At 40.1% G+C, this 17,832-nt stretch overlaps 1 protein-coding gene across 5 annotated transcripts in view; it reads right to left on the bottom strand.

Moving 5' to 3' along the window:
* Positions 1–364: 364 nt before the first annotated feature.
* Positions 365–17,832, bottom strand: part of LOC124789631 (SAGA-associated factor 29) — a 60,240-nt gene continuing 42,772 nt past the window's right edge. For all 5 annotated transcript variants that reach the window (XM_047257053.1, XM_047257052.1, XM_047257055.1 and 2 more), the window contains one exon: positions 365–559. In XM_047257053.1, the coding sequence (XP_047113009.1) occupies positions 369–559 (191 nt within the window). In that variant the 3' untranslated portion in view covers positions 365–368. The remainder of the gene's footprint in view (positions 560–17,832) is intronic.

Genomic DNA, 17,832 nt, shown 5'->3' with positions numbered 1-17,832 from the left:
TTGAAGTAAATTTGTTACCATTTGTAAATCTCAGCATTTGAAAAAAACTCAATTTTATCTTCTACTCATTAGAGTAAATCAACATAATCACCACTGAATTGACATTACTGATCATTAGCATTTTATTTTACAAATGTGTCTGGCTTAAGCCAACCTGAAACTTTGACATGCCACTTTACTTCCTGTTTTATATCACCCTCATCTCTTCTTTTCATTTGTGATACAGTCAGATAGTACCATATGCTTGATATTCAGTCATACTGTGATCTCATTTCAAAAATACACAGATCATATGCATGCAAACACAAGCATAGATATTCTCAATCTGACAAGGAATTAGGAATAAATAATATGATAAACGATGTGTGTCAAGTTTGAATTTTATTTTTCTTGTCCTTTATGGATATAACATAACGTTGTGCCACAGTAAGAGGTGGTGAATAGCCTTCTGCATACGATGAGTCCTCAAACAGAACTTCATATTCTTCAGTGGAAGTAGTTGGCAGCTGATTCACAACTGCTTTGTAGAAGCAAGTTGTCTGGGGATATAATGCCATTACTGGAAAAATACAGATCTATTAATACTTTGCACATAACTTAATTTCAGATTTATACTGACAAGGGGACCTTACAGACTGCTCTGTCCTCTTCAATTCTCTTCATACCTATAGGATTTCGGGGTCAGTGTCTGAACATCAGTTTCCTACAGCAGTGTGACAAAATCCTAAAAAAAAATTTAAAACTCACCTTTGATGATTTGAAAATTTTTGAGTCCTATTAAAACACAAAACATTTTCACCAGTAGTTTGAGGAGTAGTGTAATTGGATTATAATCGCAAAGTTGCTGGTTGAATCCTGTTAGAAGCATATATATTTTTCTTTTTTTAAATTCAAAAATTATTAACAAATGGAAATGTTAACTAACAAATACTGAATCATAATTTTTAACAGAAATGGGCCAATACAAATTTCATACAGAAATGTTAAATGTCTCTTTGTTAAACGAAAAAGCATTTGGTTCTCTATTTGGTGTTTTGCATTTTAATTTTATTCTGAAAAATATGTTATTTTTATTAAAAATTAGAGTTTTCTATTCATTAATTAACATTTACATTTGTTACCAAATATATGGAATTTTAAAAAAGTATGCTGCTAGCAACATCTGCTCCAGTGACTTAATTATTTCAAACCGATTATGCTAAGCACTGAGCAATCACTGAATTTGCCAATTACCATCAAATGTTTTATTCCTAACAGAATTCAAAAATATTCTAGTCTTTAAATGAATTTTTCTGATTTTTTTGTGACCTGCAACACACTGTTTTAGGAAACTGATAACTGGGCACCAATCTTCAAATCCTACAAATATGCTGAAAATCGCAGATTACCACTCTGTAACATCCCTTTGTGAGACAGGCTTAACTTATTTAAATCATTACAAGCATCTTATCACTCCCCATCACATTAGCAGATTAAACATTTAAATAAAATGCTAATGTGAGATGATATAATATTCAATTCATTAAATTCACTAAGAGATAAATGGACTGCCAGCACTGACATTCAAAAGGCGCAACTCCCAGTACAGTAGGTAGAAATACATAAAAATAAACAAACAGCACTACTAATGAAGGAAGGGTATCTAACCAAAAGAAAAAGGCATAAGAGTGTGGTCAAAAAGTTGCATCCATAAGCACTCTGCCAGACTTGGATGCAAAGGAGTGAGAGGTGGAGATGGATGGGAGAAGAAGAGAAACCAGCTAGTTAAAATAGTAATATAAATGAAATGTGATAAACAGATTAAAAATACAGAAAAAATGGTGCAGAAGAATAAATAAGTCCAACAAACACAATGGCAGAAGGAATGGGTAAGGATGAAAATGTGGGGGGAATAACACAAAATGAGTAAGGAAATTAGTGGGCTGAATGGATAAGTTGGAAAGCAAGTTCTTAATCTTGCATTTCAGGAAATGTGGAGCTGGTTAGAAGAACCCTGTGGTGATACATACTCCTCCTGAAGAATGATTAGTATCCCTATATCTTCTTACTGACAAATGATACTTGCAACTGAAAGTTAATAATACAGTATGATAATAGTAACATAGAATAACATGTCAAGTATAAATGTACAGATTTCGTTTGTTGATTTTATCTTTATTTTGCATGTGGTGAGTTACAAGTGTGAATCAAAAAGTAAGTTACACTAGCTCTCTGCGAAAGCATGCTGTATGTCCTGGCCATGGCCAATGAGTAGCATGCAAAGTAACTGTTGACACATCCGACAGGAGTGGGCTAGGTTCAATGGCATGTCAACTGGATGTTCATTCCAAACTGAAGGTGCAAGCAACAATCAGAATTCTGTAGGTTAAACAGCTCAGTTGCATGGACATTCATCATTAAATCACTGCTGTATATGATGAGCACACAACCTCTCGCCCAGGTATTGTTAAGTGTTGTACATGATTTGACACAGGGCAAATGGATCTCACTGACAAATAATGCAAAGGCAGGCCCGCAACGTCCAGTAATGTTGCAAATGTTGATGGTGTGGATGTGATCATCAGACAGGATCATTGCATAACACTGCAAGAAACTGCCAGCATGCTGAACACTTCATATGGCCGTGTGTTCTCCACTGTTCACCAGCAAGTTGGATACCAAAACTGTGTGCCTGATGGGTCCTAGCACTGCTCACCAATGTTCACACGGGGCAACATTTCCAGCTGTCACTGGCATTTGTGAAATGGTATTCTGTGGAGGGCAACAATTTCTGCAGTGAATCATCACAAGGGATGAAATGTGAGTCTATCACTTCACCCCAAAAAACAAAGAGAACATTGATGGAATGGGTGTACACCACATCACCACAGTGAAAGAAGGCTAAAGTCCAACTTTCAGGAGGAAAGGTGATGGCGATTGTTTTTTGACAAGGACATTACAATCAACTCTGCTCCGTACTGTTAAAACATTGCACCTTTTGCATAAGGCAATTAAAGAAATGCGACGGGCAAAATTAAGCACCAGTGTGCTTTTGTTGCATGATAATGCAACACCACACTTGTCTCGTCAAAGATTAGAACTGCTGCAGTGATTCAAGTGGAAGGTATGGCAACATCCTCCATACAGTCCAGACCTAGCGACATGTCATTGTTATGTCTCCAGCAAGATGAAAGGGGATCTCAGTGGATGGTGGTTCCGAAACGATGAAGAGGTGAAAGCAGCTCTATGTAGGTGATTACATGGCACTGGATGTGATTCCTATGCATCCAGAACTGATAAGTTGGTTAGATGTTCTGGGAAGTCCCTTGGGGACTATGTGGAAAAATGAACTTACTTAGTACGTTGTCACAGCAGTGTTGTGAAGATATTGTGGTTAAATAAATGGCCATAACTTGGAAGTGCAATTTACTTTTTGATTCATCCTCATAAATCAAGGAACAATGTGCATCTGCAGCAGGGGACAGTGATCACAGTGACTTCATGAGAGGGAATACTGACTCGGACATAGAAATAAATATTCCATGCCATATAGCCTTGGAAATGAGAAGACCTCTAAAGCATGGGAGCTTGTTATAAGGAACATAAAATGAACTTAGTTTTTCACTGATATTCTGGATATTGAATCAAGAAAGTATTAATGCAGTCAGGTTAATGTATCTATTGGTGAAGAGAATATAAAAGCTGTTAACTGGAGTCTCACAAGTTATTTCATAGACGTATGGCATAGCAATCCAGAATTTTAAAGGTGTTATAGTCGGAGAAGAAACTGAATTTATGCCTGATTTGTGGTGCCTCAATTGCAGAATGCAGTCCAAATGACAACAGTTTATTTCTGAAAGTGTAACAAAAACTTAAATTTCACAAGAGAATATGTAGACCACAAATAATGACAAAAGAGAAAAATATTAAGCAAAATTTTAAAAGAAGAGTACAGGAAGGAAACGTATCTGAAGAAACACCTGTTTTCGACACTGTACCTCAAGAGCAGCTTGTAATCAATTGTGTGGTTATGGAATATCATCTCAGTTGTGTGACTGGATTTGTGATTTCCTGTCAGTGAGGTCATAGTTCATAGTAACTGATGGAAAGTCATCAAGTAAAATGCAAGTGATTTCTGGTGTTTCCCAAGGTAGTGTTACAGACCCTCTGCTGTTCTGTATCTGTATAAATGCTGATTTAGGAGACACTCTGAGCAGCCGTTTTACACTGTTTGCAGATGATGATCTTGTTTATCATCTAACAAAGTCATTGCAAGATAAAAAAAAATTCAAAATGATTCAGAAAAGATATCTGTATGGTGCAAAAATTAGCAATCGAACCCAAGTAATGAGAAATGTGAGTGACCGCTGAAAGGAATCCACTAAACTTCGGTTACTTGATAAAGCAATCAAACCTAAAAGCTGAAAATTCAACTAAATACGTAGGAATTACAATTAAGAACAACACACAGGAAATGTTGAGGGGAAGACGAACCAAAGATTGTGATTTATTGGCAGAACACTTAGAATGCGCAACAGATCTACTGAAGAGACTGCCTACACTATGCTTGTCCATCCTCTTTTGGAGTACTGCAGTGCAATGTTGGATCCTTACCAGATAGGGTTTGCAGAGTACATTGAGAAAGTTCAAAGAAGAGCTGCACATTCTGTATTGTTGAGAAATAGGAGGGAGAAGAAATGATGATCATAATAAAAATAAGGGAAATCTGAGGATGCACAGAAAGATATAGATGTTCGTTTTTTTCCTCACACTGTTCGAGAGTGGAGTAATAGTGCATTTTTGTAAAGGTGGTTGGATGAACCCTCTGCCAGGAATTTAAGTGTGATTTGCAGAGTATTCTTGTAGACGTAGATGAACAATACTCGTAAAGGGGTTGCATTGCCAATAGCAACCAAATACATGACAGATCGAAGAATGAAATTGTGCATGATAATCTAAGCACCAGAGAGGTCACAGCAAAGACTTTTAAAAGTGAAGGAACAGAACAACGACAGCCAATTACTTTGCAGATGTTAACTGACTGCAGTGAACATGCAGCAATTTCCAGTTCCGGAGACAGTTGCACAATTACTTCACAGCTTCACCGAGAGCAACACAGACATGGTGCAGTACACATCACAATGCAGTGTACAGCACAGTGCACCCGGGTGAGTTATATAAACACCAGAACATTTTTATTTTCTTTTTGTTTTCCTGTATTGTAAGATACTTCGTCAGAGAAAGAGAAAAGAGTTTAATTTAAGCAGTGAATTTCTAGTCAAGTGTCAGATTATGAGCTATTTCTGACTAGGTTCTGATCTGAATGCAGAGATAGGACAAACAAATATTAATGCTGCTGAGACAAATGTCAAATTAGATGCAACTGATGAAAAGATAGAGTGGCAAGCTAGTAAGTTACAGGGAACGTATTGCTGAGACAGTCATGAAAAGGCGTACATAAATCAACAAATAGTAGAATTAAAAACTACTATGCTTACTTTAAATGATGAATTACATTATGAGATCATTAAGTTTATTAATTATTGAAAAATTGTTATTAATAGTATTGTTAATCTTCAATGTATATTAATATTTATGTTAATTATTATTAAAATTAATTATTAATTACTAATTAAATAATTAATTTTGTTAGTTTACTAGATGAGAATTTGTAGAAGTGCAGAAACAAATTTCAGACACTATCATGAGGTAAAATATTTCAGAACACTGTAAAGATTCAAACAAAATAGCTAGACAAAATAGCTATCTCCACTTTCAGAACACTGAAGGAACATTAGAATAATATGACTGAAGAAAAAGAGCAAGAAAAGATAGAGTCATCTGTTAGTACACCTCATTTGTCAGCTGATCTCTTAAAGCTACCTCAACTAGTATTACAATAATCAGGATCTAACAAGTTGAGTGCTAATTTTCTATGAGTAAAAGATGACCAATATTTATTTTTAGACTCTTCTTGGAAGTAATTCCTTGCAGTGAATTCCAAACGTGCTGCTGCTCAGTCGGCAGCATCCCCTTCTAAATAACTGAACAAAATCCACTTTTTTCATATCAATCCAATGCTTTGAAATTGCTCTGAAAATATATGCATCACAATACTCTATATCCGTACTTTTTTCCTCTTCTTTCCTGTGTTTCTCTTGCCGCCTTACAAACCACACTACACACTCTACTTACAAGCCACACTGTATCAACCTTCTTGGCTGCATGCAACAGACAGCTATAAGACCATGCTGATTGGTGGTGGTGGTGGTTAGTGTTTAACGTCCTGTCGACAACGAGGTCATTAGAGACGGAGCGCAAGCTCGGGTTAGGGAAGGATTGGGAAGGAAATCGGCCATGCCCTTTCAAAGGAACCATCCCGGCATTTGTCTGAAACGATTTAGGGAAATCACGGAAAACCTAAATCAGGATGGCTGGAGACGGGATTGAACCTTCGTCCTCCCGAATGCGAGTCCAGTGTGCTAACCACTGCGCCACCTCGCTCGGTCATGCTGACTGTTGGTACAGCATCTTATATTCCACGTTACTCCCGCCGATATAATTAATCCTATACTTTGAAACTAATCACTCTCCCTGCATCATCACCCTTTTTTTTTTGTGTTAACCCCCGCACCTTTCCAGTGCCACACGATCTTGTATCTCATCCTACGAACACCTCCCCAAACTTTCTCCATTCTATCCCAGTTCGCATTCACTAATTTCATCTCATCCTGCACATTTGCCATCTCCCTTCTTCATACTTATCCACCCTCAGACCTCTTTAGTTTGATCCTTGAGACTTCTTGTCAGTTTTAGTGAGTTTTCGCCTTTCACTATCGTCATCTCCCTCAGATTTCATGTCCCCCCCCTCCTGCATCCATTTCATGAATTTTCACAGATATTTAAGTGTATCTTTAAGAAATTTTTCGGACGTAATTCTACATTATTTACATAATTTTTTGCATTTTTTCCACCACCATGGATCCTTGCTCCTTCCATCTGCATCAATACAGAGAAGATTCTTCATCCCTAGCCAGATCCCAGTCCCACATAATGTTCCTGCATTGTTGCTTGTCTCATGGAATCCCCCCTAATGGCCTTATCATCCAATTACCCATCTCTAGCTGCCACACTTCTTTCCACAATGCCCTCCACGTGTTCAGATTCCACCAATCCTATGCCCTCACCAACACAGTCTTGCTAAACCATATTAAACAAGCCCAAACCTCCTTTCAGTAACTTCTCTCCATCTGCAAAATTCTCCTGCTGTGCAATCCCAAATTCCTGGAACCCATAACACACACTGAATCTCCTGCCCTGCAGCAACTTGAGCAACATGCACAACATTACCTCAAAAAGCTCTCCATCCTGCTCACTTCCTACTCCCGCCTTGGAGTAACACTGTCCACCACCTCTACAACAACCTCCAAACCTCCCACACGTCCCCTCACAGCTGACAAACCCTGTCTCACAGATCTACCACACTTACCCCACCCTCCAAAACTCAAACCATCACACAGAATCCAGAACCTAAACAGACCTGCAACACAGTCATGAATCTTTCCTCCAGAAGCCTTAGCCCCTGAGAAATATCAGTCCTTTCCAAAGGCCTCACCTTTTGTCCCACTCCCAAATTCAATCATGCAGGACTTGTTAAAGACCTTCTCTCCTCCCAGTCCCTATAGTGGAAAATCTTTTTTGCCACCAAGACTACCAATCAGACTCAACCAAAGACCAATACTGTACCTTGCCTAACTAAGTTAACTCCTCCAGCCAACCATGATCCACCCCCACTGCACCTAAACCACCCCCTGTTAACTTTTCAGAATTTCTTAACCTCTAACCTTGCCCCAGTATCATTCTCCAAATCCCTCAACATGCAAACTAACCTCACATCTGTAGAAAGAACTGCAGTCCACCATCTAAAAACTGATCCCCCCTTATAATCCTACCTATGGACAAAGGTTCCCCCACTGTTGTTTTGAACCGCAAGGACTACCTGGCAGAAGGACTCTACCAGCTGTCAGATACTTCCACCTACAAACCTTGCCACGGTGACCCCATTCCAGTAATCCAACAGGATCTCCAGTCACTACTCAAATCCTTAGGCCCAATCCCAGTCTCCCCAGAGACCACCTCTCTACTCACTCCTACCACTCCCTGCATTCCTACCTTCTACAAGCTTCCTTAAGTCCATAAATCTAATCACCCAGCATGCCTCATTGTGGCCAGTTACTGTACCCCCATTAAGAGATTCTCTGCTCTTGTAGACTTACATCTTCAACCTATTACCCGGAACCTATCCTCCTATGTAAAAGATACCAATCATTTCCTCCACTGACTCTCCACAGTTCCTGTCTCTTTCCCACACGGTGCCCTGCTCGTCACAATTGATGCCACCTCCATTTACACTAACATACCCAATGACCATGTGACCATGGCCTTAACACATTTCCCAATACCTGACAGATTCCAAACAAACAACCTCCTTCCTAGTGGCCATGACCAACTATATCCTCATCCACACTTACTTCTCCTTTGAAGGCAGTGCCTACAAACAAATCCAGGGTATGGCTATGAGCACCTACATGGCACCATCCTATGCCAACCTATTCATGGGCCATCTACAGGAACTCTTCCAAAACAACCAGAATCCTAAACCCCTCACCTGGTTCAGATGCACTGATGGCATCTTTGCTATCTTGGTCGAAAGTGAGGACACCCTATCACATTCCTCCATAACATAAACAACTTCTCCCCAATTTGCTTCAACTGGTCCTGCTCAACCCACCAAGCTACCTTCCTAGATGTTGACCTCCACCTCAAATATGGTTACATCAGTACCTCTGTCTGTATCAAACCTACTAACCACCAGCAATACCTCCACTTCGACAGATTTCACCTGTTCCATAAAAAGAAGTCACTTCCGTACAGCATAACCACCCATGGTCGTTGCATGTACAGTGGTGAGCAGTCCCTCTTGAAATATACCGAGGGTCTCTCTGGAGCCTTCACTGATCGTAATTATCCTCCCAACCATGAACAAAAACAAATCTCCCGTGCCTTATCTTTCGTCTCCCACCATCTCCCACAGTCCCACCATCCAGCCACCGAGGAGCATTGCCCTCATAACTCAGTACCACCCAGGACTGGTGCGAGTGAATTACATTCTCTGCCATGGTTTCGATTACCTCTCGTCATGCCCTGAAATGAGAAATGTCCTGCCTGCTATCCTTCCCACCCCTTTCACAGTGGTATGTCGCCATCCACCGAACCTACATAAGATACTTGTCCATCCTTACACAACCCCTGCTCCCAATCCCTTATCTCATGGCTCATACCCTTGTAATACCACTATCCCGTACATCCTCCCACCACCACCTACTCCAGTGCGGTCACTAACATCATCTATCCCATCAAAGGCAAGGCTACCTGTGAAACTAGTCATGTGATCTACAAGCTAAGTTGCAACCACTGGGCTGCATTCTATGTAGGTATGACAACCAACAAGCTGTCTGTCCACATGGATGGCCACTGACAAACTGTGGCCAAGAAACAAGTGGACCACCCTATTGCTGAACGTGCTGCAAACATGATTTCCTTCATTTCAATGACTGCTTCACAGCCTGTGCCATCTGGATCCTTCCCATAAGCACCAGCTTTTCTTAACTGCTCAGGTGGGAACTCTCCCTACAATATATCCCACGTTCTCATAACCCTCCTGGCCTCAACGTTCGTTTGTCACTGTCCTGACCCATCCAGCCCCTTCCCTGTTTCCATTCCAGCACTACACAGCCGTTATTCCACCACCACACCCACTCTCTTGATCACTCTCCTTTTCCACTACTCCCCCCTCCCCCCCCCCCTCCCACCACCACCTCCCACCGGCCCTTCGTTTAACCTGCAGCACTTCACTGTCTGCGACCCTTCCTCCCATATTATCTCCCCGCCCTAGCCTCCTCCTTACCCCCACCCAGTCATCACTCATATCTTTTTAATTGTGAGAGTCTTTTTGTTGTGCCTATCTGCTACTCAGCATCTCTGCTATATAGTGAGTAGCAACTTTCCTTCTCATAATATTGAAAAAAAAATATGTAAGATGGACAACCCCTTCATGTCTAAATTTTGGGAACTGTTTACTCAAATTTATCGTCAATTCTAAACAAAATTCCTCATATAATTAAAAAAATGTAATACAGGTTGTGGGCCTTCATGTTTAAATTTTGGGAACTGTTTACTCAAATTTATTGCCAATTCTAAACAAAATTCTTCATATAATTAAAAAGAATGTAATACAGGTTGTGGGCTTCCCATAGAATTATCAGAAGAATTTCACTTAGAATCGGTGATAAACTGATGTAAGGAATTTAATCACAGAGGGAATGTCCATCCCACACTTCATCAAGAGCACTATCAAAGCATTAGGGTGATAGGAAAAAAAGTAGATTTTTGTCTTCAGTTATTTAGAAGGGGATATAGCTGAGGAGGATAACAGCATGTCTAGAAGATGTAGGGCAAATACTGTAAAATTAAGAAAAAATATAACAATGAATAACCAATTCGATAACAGAAATTTAACATTTAATTCAGAGAATACAATCAATTAATATGTAAATAGACCAACACAGTGGCCTTTTCAGAACAAGTTGCCAGAAAATAATGCATGTTCTGAAGCAGGAGCTAGGTTCCAGGACATTTCATTGGACTTGTAGGCCCTTGTACAAAAAAAGGTAGCAGCACACACACACATCCACTATCTACTTGTGAGTGATTATTTGAGCAAGGAAAGATGGAACTTCAAAAGGAATAGTTAAGATTTATTACAGCAGGCAAAATTTGCAGAAGAAGAGTAGACATTAATTTCAATTCTGTACGTGAAATATCTTCATTGTTGCAGAAATTTCTAGCATGATCATGAAATGTTTTGTTGTCGCGTGCTACCAATAACATGGATATATGTTGTTGGAATTATGGTAAATAAGGGAAAACCAGTTAACGAGGAAACACAACCAGCTTTCACTATTACCTTATACACTTTCTGCCCAAACAATGTCGGTAACATCTAAATTAAACAGAATTATCCTGTAATGTTTAGACTGGTTACTGGAAAAGAAACTGGTATCAGATTTTGATAGGAAAGGGGTTGTATGAGGAGTCTGTGGTGTAGAGGCCACTATAGTTCCCCAAAATAACTGAATGGAGTTTACGGAAGAAAAAGTATAGCATATTCATTTGGTAGTATCAGGTGATAATACTGTAGCCAATGGGCGAGAAAAGCTTTTGCAAGAACTACAGAAAAGTATCAAATTGAAATTCTCAAAAACCACATAATCTGACTCGAGAAGAAAAAGCTCAATATGAAATAAGAATAGAAGAAAGTTTTTCAGATAAACCAGATGTAAATAAAGATTACATAGATAAGTCTGAGATGGAGGAGGATAAATCTTTCTTCTGCAAACCTTATTCCATATGCATGAGTCTTAGGGCTACTGTTAGGGAAGAAATTTAGAAGATGGTTGATAATTATGTAAAACACAATCTTAGTGTGTATAATAATTCGTTGTCAGTAATTAAGAAACCAACTGTCAGAGTTCATTTGGTTTTAGAATCAAGAAAACTGAATAAGGACACAGACTGAAAGGGATAGAACTGTACCTATTGGAAAGTTATTATCTAAGTTTGAGGAAAAAGAGCTCTTTACCTCAATGAACCTAACATACGGATGGTGGCAGGTTCCATTAGCTCAAGAATCGGAACTGTTTACAACCTTTCTGTTCAAAAAGTAAGTCATACCAGTTTAAGGTATTGCTTCTGGAGTAAATATTTCAGCAAAAGTTTTTATTCGAACTTGAGATAAATATCTGGGCAGAGAGTTGAGGATTTAATAATACACATAGATCATTTACTTCTTGTTTCTAATTCTTAGGAAGGTAAATTACTACTATGACCATTATGTCTATTATAAGAAAAGAGAAAAACAATAAAAATCTCTAACCTGCATTACCTGAGACAAAAATTAAAATTAGAAATTGCAAGAATACATCTTTACCCTGAAAGAATAAGAGCCGGCAAGTACTGTCCCAAACCTAAAACGTGGAACAGCTACTATCATTTTTATGTTTACCTGGTTTCTACAGAAGATTTGTAATAGGTCAGGTCATGAATGATCCTAGGATGTTAAACTTATTAAAACTGTAGGTTAAATGGATATGGGGTGATGGTGAAGATGAAGTATTAAACAAAATAAAGTAAACAGTGCTAGAAGCTAAAATTTTCAATCACCCTAAAATGAATTAACAGTTTAAATTGGCAACAATATATCAGAATACATTCTCACAGATGAATTGTTCCACAGAGAATGGGATCCAGAAAGATGTGTGTCAAATGATACCATTTGCTAGTCATAGTCTCAACAAAAAGTTGAATTATTTAGTGCCAGAAAAGAAACTTCTACCCATTGTTTCAAGTCTACAAGAACAATGAAACTTTACTATGGGATTCCAAACTAATAACACACACAGATGAACAGGCGAGGACACTGTACATATTTTCATAAAATCTGATAAATTTAAAGCTATTTTTCTCTTGGAGAGGCACTTAGTTCCACGAATAGATCTGTTGCTAAAAAATGTCATTGCTTTTACTGTAATGGTGTAGTCAGACTACTCTGTTGAGCCCATATCTCTTTTAATTGTGTTTTATATTTTGTAGTTAAATCAAACCCATGTTCTGTATGTATCCTTATGTGCAATTATTGTATCGGGTGACATGGGCTCTGACTGAAATCAAATAAAATAAAATTAAAAAATTTTCATTCTTTTCTAAACTGTGTCAAACTTCCTTAATACCTGCCAATTTTATCTGATCACATTAACAAATATGGCAATGGAAATCAAATTGGAAGCAAACAATTAGCTCACAGAAAGAGGCATGCTGATGAAACCATTTACTTGCAGTGCTGATGTACAAACTGACAAGAATATGTGTGCCTATCTTCTCAGAATTCTGGTCAAATCTGAGTTAAATCTCAAGCTTTTGAAGATAATAACGATCTTCATTATGAGGTGACTGACTGTTGGAAGCAATGGCTGCTTCCCTTATAGTCATGTAACATATCACTCCAGCAGAGTGATGTGTTACTCAATGTCTAATTAGCTGATGAATGATGATCACAGAAGGTGGAACCATTTATTACTTAAATATTTTGGAATCAAAAACTGTTTGGAGGTTTTTCTCATTGCTTTTGCATGTGAGTGGATAAGGATGGACAATGTGTCTTCAAGGTGGGTTGGTAATTACAATATTACCATGAATTGCTGGGTATTGCATTTGTTCCAAGCTTCAAGATGTCCTTGTTGGGAGAAGCATGGTGTGCCACCAAGTAAAGAGCATGCAGTGGCAATGCTTATGATGTCACAGTGAACACAAGATGTACAGAGAGATCAGTCAAAAACTTTGATATTTATGTTGAGATTGAGAGTCAAGTAATTACAGCAGTGTTCCTAGAGAAAGAAAGGTACTTCATCATGAAGAGAACTGTATTGGAAAAATACATGTCACATTGATTGGAGAAATGTTGTATTTATTTACACAACTGCATATTATGCTGACTTTTATATTTCAAGTATCTACTGCAGAATCCAAAGAAGTCCAAGTTTTTTAATATCCATGGCCATGAAGAAATAGTAATGTGAGAAAAATAATATAAAGTAATTAAACTTTTGAAAAAATTACTCATCAACACTGGGGAGCATTACGCATCAGTTGGAATTATAAATTTTATTGGTTGAGTGATACATCATTTGGAATTCTACATTTTACTGATGGAGTGATGTCACCTGGTGGGCAGGATTCATATGCAGATGCAGGAAATTAGCAGTAAGGCAGTAAGTTCCATCTCCACCCAGTGAGACATGATAGAGGGGTGGAATTCTATCTGCTTAAGAATTACATTTATTGGTTATATTTCTTTGGAGATGCTTCATGTCAAGTCTCATCTCCAGGTACCACTGAGACCGATACCTGTACCTCTGAACCAATTTAGGTGTTGACACGGGAAAGATAGTAAGCACCAAAAATGAAAATTTCCAGGAGATGCAAAAAACGATTTGTGATAACTGATACTTTATTTAAAAAATTATTCCAAATTGAAGAAATCCACTCACTCAATACACTGAAAACTGAATTTTGAGGATTAGTCATAGTGTGATTGGTTAATTAGTAGTTTATACATTATTGGAATAGAAAGTGTAACATAATCAATACCGTAAATGTGAATGTATGCTTTCCCGGCGTATACAGCTGGCGAAGAGTTCTCGGGCTTCCAGCCGGGTGGCGGTGTCTTCAAACTGTGACGTTTCGATGAGTGACATACTCAACATCTTCTGGCGAAGTGCTGAGACTTTGCGGATGCCGGTCCCTTTATACCTGCAGTGTGCCCCCCACCACCTGGCCGTGGGAGGCTGGGTCCAGAGGAGCCGGCGAGCGGGGTGGAGGGAGAAGCGGGTGCGCCATTTGTGTCTCCGTCAGAACATTCTGATCGCGTCTCATGAGCTGGATGGTTCTTGTTGCGTTCCTGGCGTATTGTGGTTAATGCTGGATTCCAGGCCGCGCTCAGTTGATAGTCTTCGTCCCTGTTCACAAGATTCTTGTGGCCCCGTATTTCTATTGATTCTTTAATGATGCTATCCCAATAGCGCCCGGCTCGGCACAGCACTCTGGTGTTTTCGAAATCAAAGGTGTGGTTTTCTTTGATGCTATGTTCAGCTATAGCAGATTTCTCTAGCTGTCCAAGTCGAACATTCCTGATGTGTTCCTCGCACCTTTTAGAGATGCAGTGCTGCATTTGACCAATGTACTGCACACCACATTCGCAGGCAATGCTGTATATACCAGGTGTGTTTAGTTTGAGTGGGTCTTTAGCTGAGCCCAGCAGCTCTTTCGTCTTCGGCGGTGGTCGGAAGACGGTATTTATGTTTGATTTTCTTAATAGCCTCCCGATTTTGGCTGATGTGGGCCCCAAATATGGAAGAAAAGTTAGTCTCTTGTTAACTTCCTCTTCCTCTTCCTGAAATTTGTCAGCCTGTTTCCTCTTGAAGGCCCTGCCAATCTGTGTTTCACTGTACCCGTTTTTCCGACATACCTCTCTTAGGTGGTGTAATTCATCTGAGAGGCTTTCTTTGTCACAAATGACGTGCATCCTATGTACCCAGGTGGTCAGTACTGACTGGCATTGCGCCGGATGGTGGCAGCTGGTTGCATGGAGGTACAAGTCTGTGTGCGTCTTTTTTCTATATACTGAATGGCCCAGCTTGCCATCCGCTTACTTCCTGATCAGTATGTCCAGGAAGGACATCCGAATACAGAGTGATGACCTACTCGTGAGCTTCGACGTCACCTCCTTGTTCACGAAAGTACCGCTACAAGACGCCTTGGCGCTCCTTAATCAGCACTTTGAGCCTGAAACAATGAAGCTCTTTGAATATGCACTTACGACCACCTACTTCAAGTGCAATGGAGAGCATTATGAACAAGTGGATGGAGTGGCCATGGGATCTCCCCTTGCTCCAGGGATTGCGAATCTTTATATGGAACACTTTGAGGAGTTGGCACTACAAACTGCTCACCGTAAACCCAGGCACTTCTTCCACTATGTGGACGACACTTTCGTGATTTGGCAGCATGGTAGGCAGGCACTGGAGGAGTTTATGGACCACCTAAACGGCATACATGAGAATATCACCTTCACAATGGAAGTAGAAGAGAATGGCTGTATTCCATTCCTGGACATACTGATCAGGAAGAAAGCGGATGGCACGCTGGGCCATTCAGTATATAGAAAAAAGACGCACACAGACCTGTACCTCCATGCAACCAGCTGCCACCATCCGGCGCAACGCCAGTCAGTACTGACCACCTTGGTACATAGGGCGCACGTCATTTGTGACAAAGAAAGCCTCTCAGACGAATTACACCACCTAAGAGAGGTATTTCGGAAAAACGGGTACAGTGAAACACAGATTGGCAGGGCCTTCAAGAGGAGACAGGCTGACAAATTTCAGGAAGAGCAAGAGGAAGTTAACAAGAGACTCGCCTTTCTTCCATATTTAGGGCCCACATCAGCCAAAATCGGGAGGCTATTAAGAAAATCAAACATAAATACCGTCCTCCGACCACCGCCGAAGACGAAAGAGCTGCTGGGCTCAGCTAAAGACCCACTCAAACTAAACACACCTGGTATATACAGCATTGCCTGCAAATGTGGTGTGCAGTACATTGGTCAAATGCAGCACTGCATCTCTAAAAGGTGCGAGGAACACATCAGGCATGTTCGACTTGGACAGATAGAAAAAACCTGCTATAGCTGAACATAGCATCAAAGAAAACCACACCTTTGATTTCGAAAACACCAGAGTGCTGTGCCGAGCCGGGAGCTATTGGGATAGCGTCATTAAAGAATCAATAGAAATATGGGTCCATGAGAATCTTGTGAACAGGGACGAAGGCTATCAACTGAGCGTGGCCTGGAATCCAGCATTAGCCGCAATACGCCAGGAACGCAACAAGAACCGTCCAGCTCACGAGACGCGATCAGAATGCTCTGACGGAGACACGAACGGCGCACCCGCTTCCCCCTCCACCCCGCCCGCTGGCTCCTCTGGACCCAGCCTGCCACGGCCAGGTGGTGGGGGGCACACCGCAGGTATAAAGGAACCGGCATCCGCAAAGTCTCAGCACTTCGCCAGAAGATGATGGGTATGTCACTCGTCGAAACGTCGCAGTTTGAAGACACCGCCACCCGGCTGGAAGCTCGAGAACTCTTCGCCATAATCAATACCCCTACAAGAAACTCTTTCCATTAGTCACAAAATTCTCTGTAAAATGCAGGTTACTTTTTATTGAGAAAGTCCATCATTGATTATACGTCTTGCCTTTTTACCTCACTGAGAATCACTCTTCTCCCCAGGGTCTGCTAATTCTGAAGACTTATGATAGCCTTGAATGACTCGTGCCTTTTGAATATTATAATAAATTTCCACATTTAAAGCAGACTGAATGGCTGCCTCATTTGAATCATTAGGAAATGTTCTCTGGGAATTTGAATCCAGCTGAGGGTGCTTATTTTAAGAGGAGACACACTCAAACATTTATCAGTTCCAGCAGCAAAGTTGTAGAAGTAGTTCCTTCTGGGACACTGATGATAACAGCAACAATTAAGTGATAATATAAGTAGATGAAGTTAACAAATTCTGCTACCGAGGCAGCAAAATAACCCATGACAGACAGAGCACAGACGACATAAAAAGCAGATTAGCACTGGCAAAAAAGGGTATTCCTGGCCAAGAGAAGTCTTTTAATATCACACACAGACCTTAATTTGAGGAAGAAATTTCTGAGAATGTAGATTTGGAACACAGCATTGTATGGTTGTAAAACAGGGACTGTGGGAAAACCAGAACATAAATAATCAAAGCATTTGAGACGTGGTGTTACAGAAGAATGTTGAAAATTAGGTGGACTGAAATGTAAAGAATGAGGAGATTCTTCACAGAATCGGAGAGGAAAGGAAAGGAACATGTGGAAAACACTGACAAGGAGAAGGGATAGGATGACAGGACTGCTGTTAAGAGATCAGGGAACAACTTCCATGGTATTAGCGGGAGCTATAGAGGGTAACAATTGTAGAGGAGGACAGAGATTGGAATACATCCAGTAAAAAACTGATGACGTAGGTTGCAAGTGCTACTCCGAGATGAAGGGGCTGGCACAGGACAGGAATTCATGGTGGGTCGCATCAAACAAGTCAGAAAACTGATGAATCAAAAACAGAATTTAAGCTTACCATTTTACAAG

This window comes from Schistocerca piceifrons, chromosome 3 (genome assembly GCF_021461385.2).
Source record: "Schistocerca piceifrons isolate TAMUIC-IGC-003096 chromosome 3, iqSchPice1.1, whole genome shotgun sequence".
Classification (NCBI taxonomy): domain Eukaryota; kingdom Metazoa; phylum Arthropoda; class Insecta; order Orthoptera; family Acrididae; genus Schistocerca; species Schistocerca piceifrons.
The sequence above is the reverse complement of the archived record's forward strand: the minus strand, read 5'-3'. Positions and strand labels throughout refer to the sequence as shown.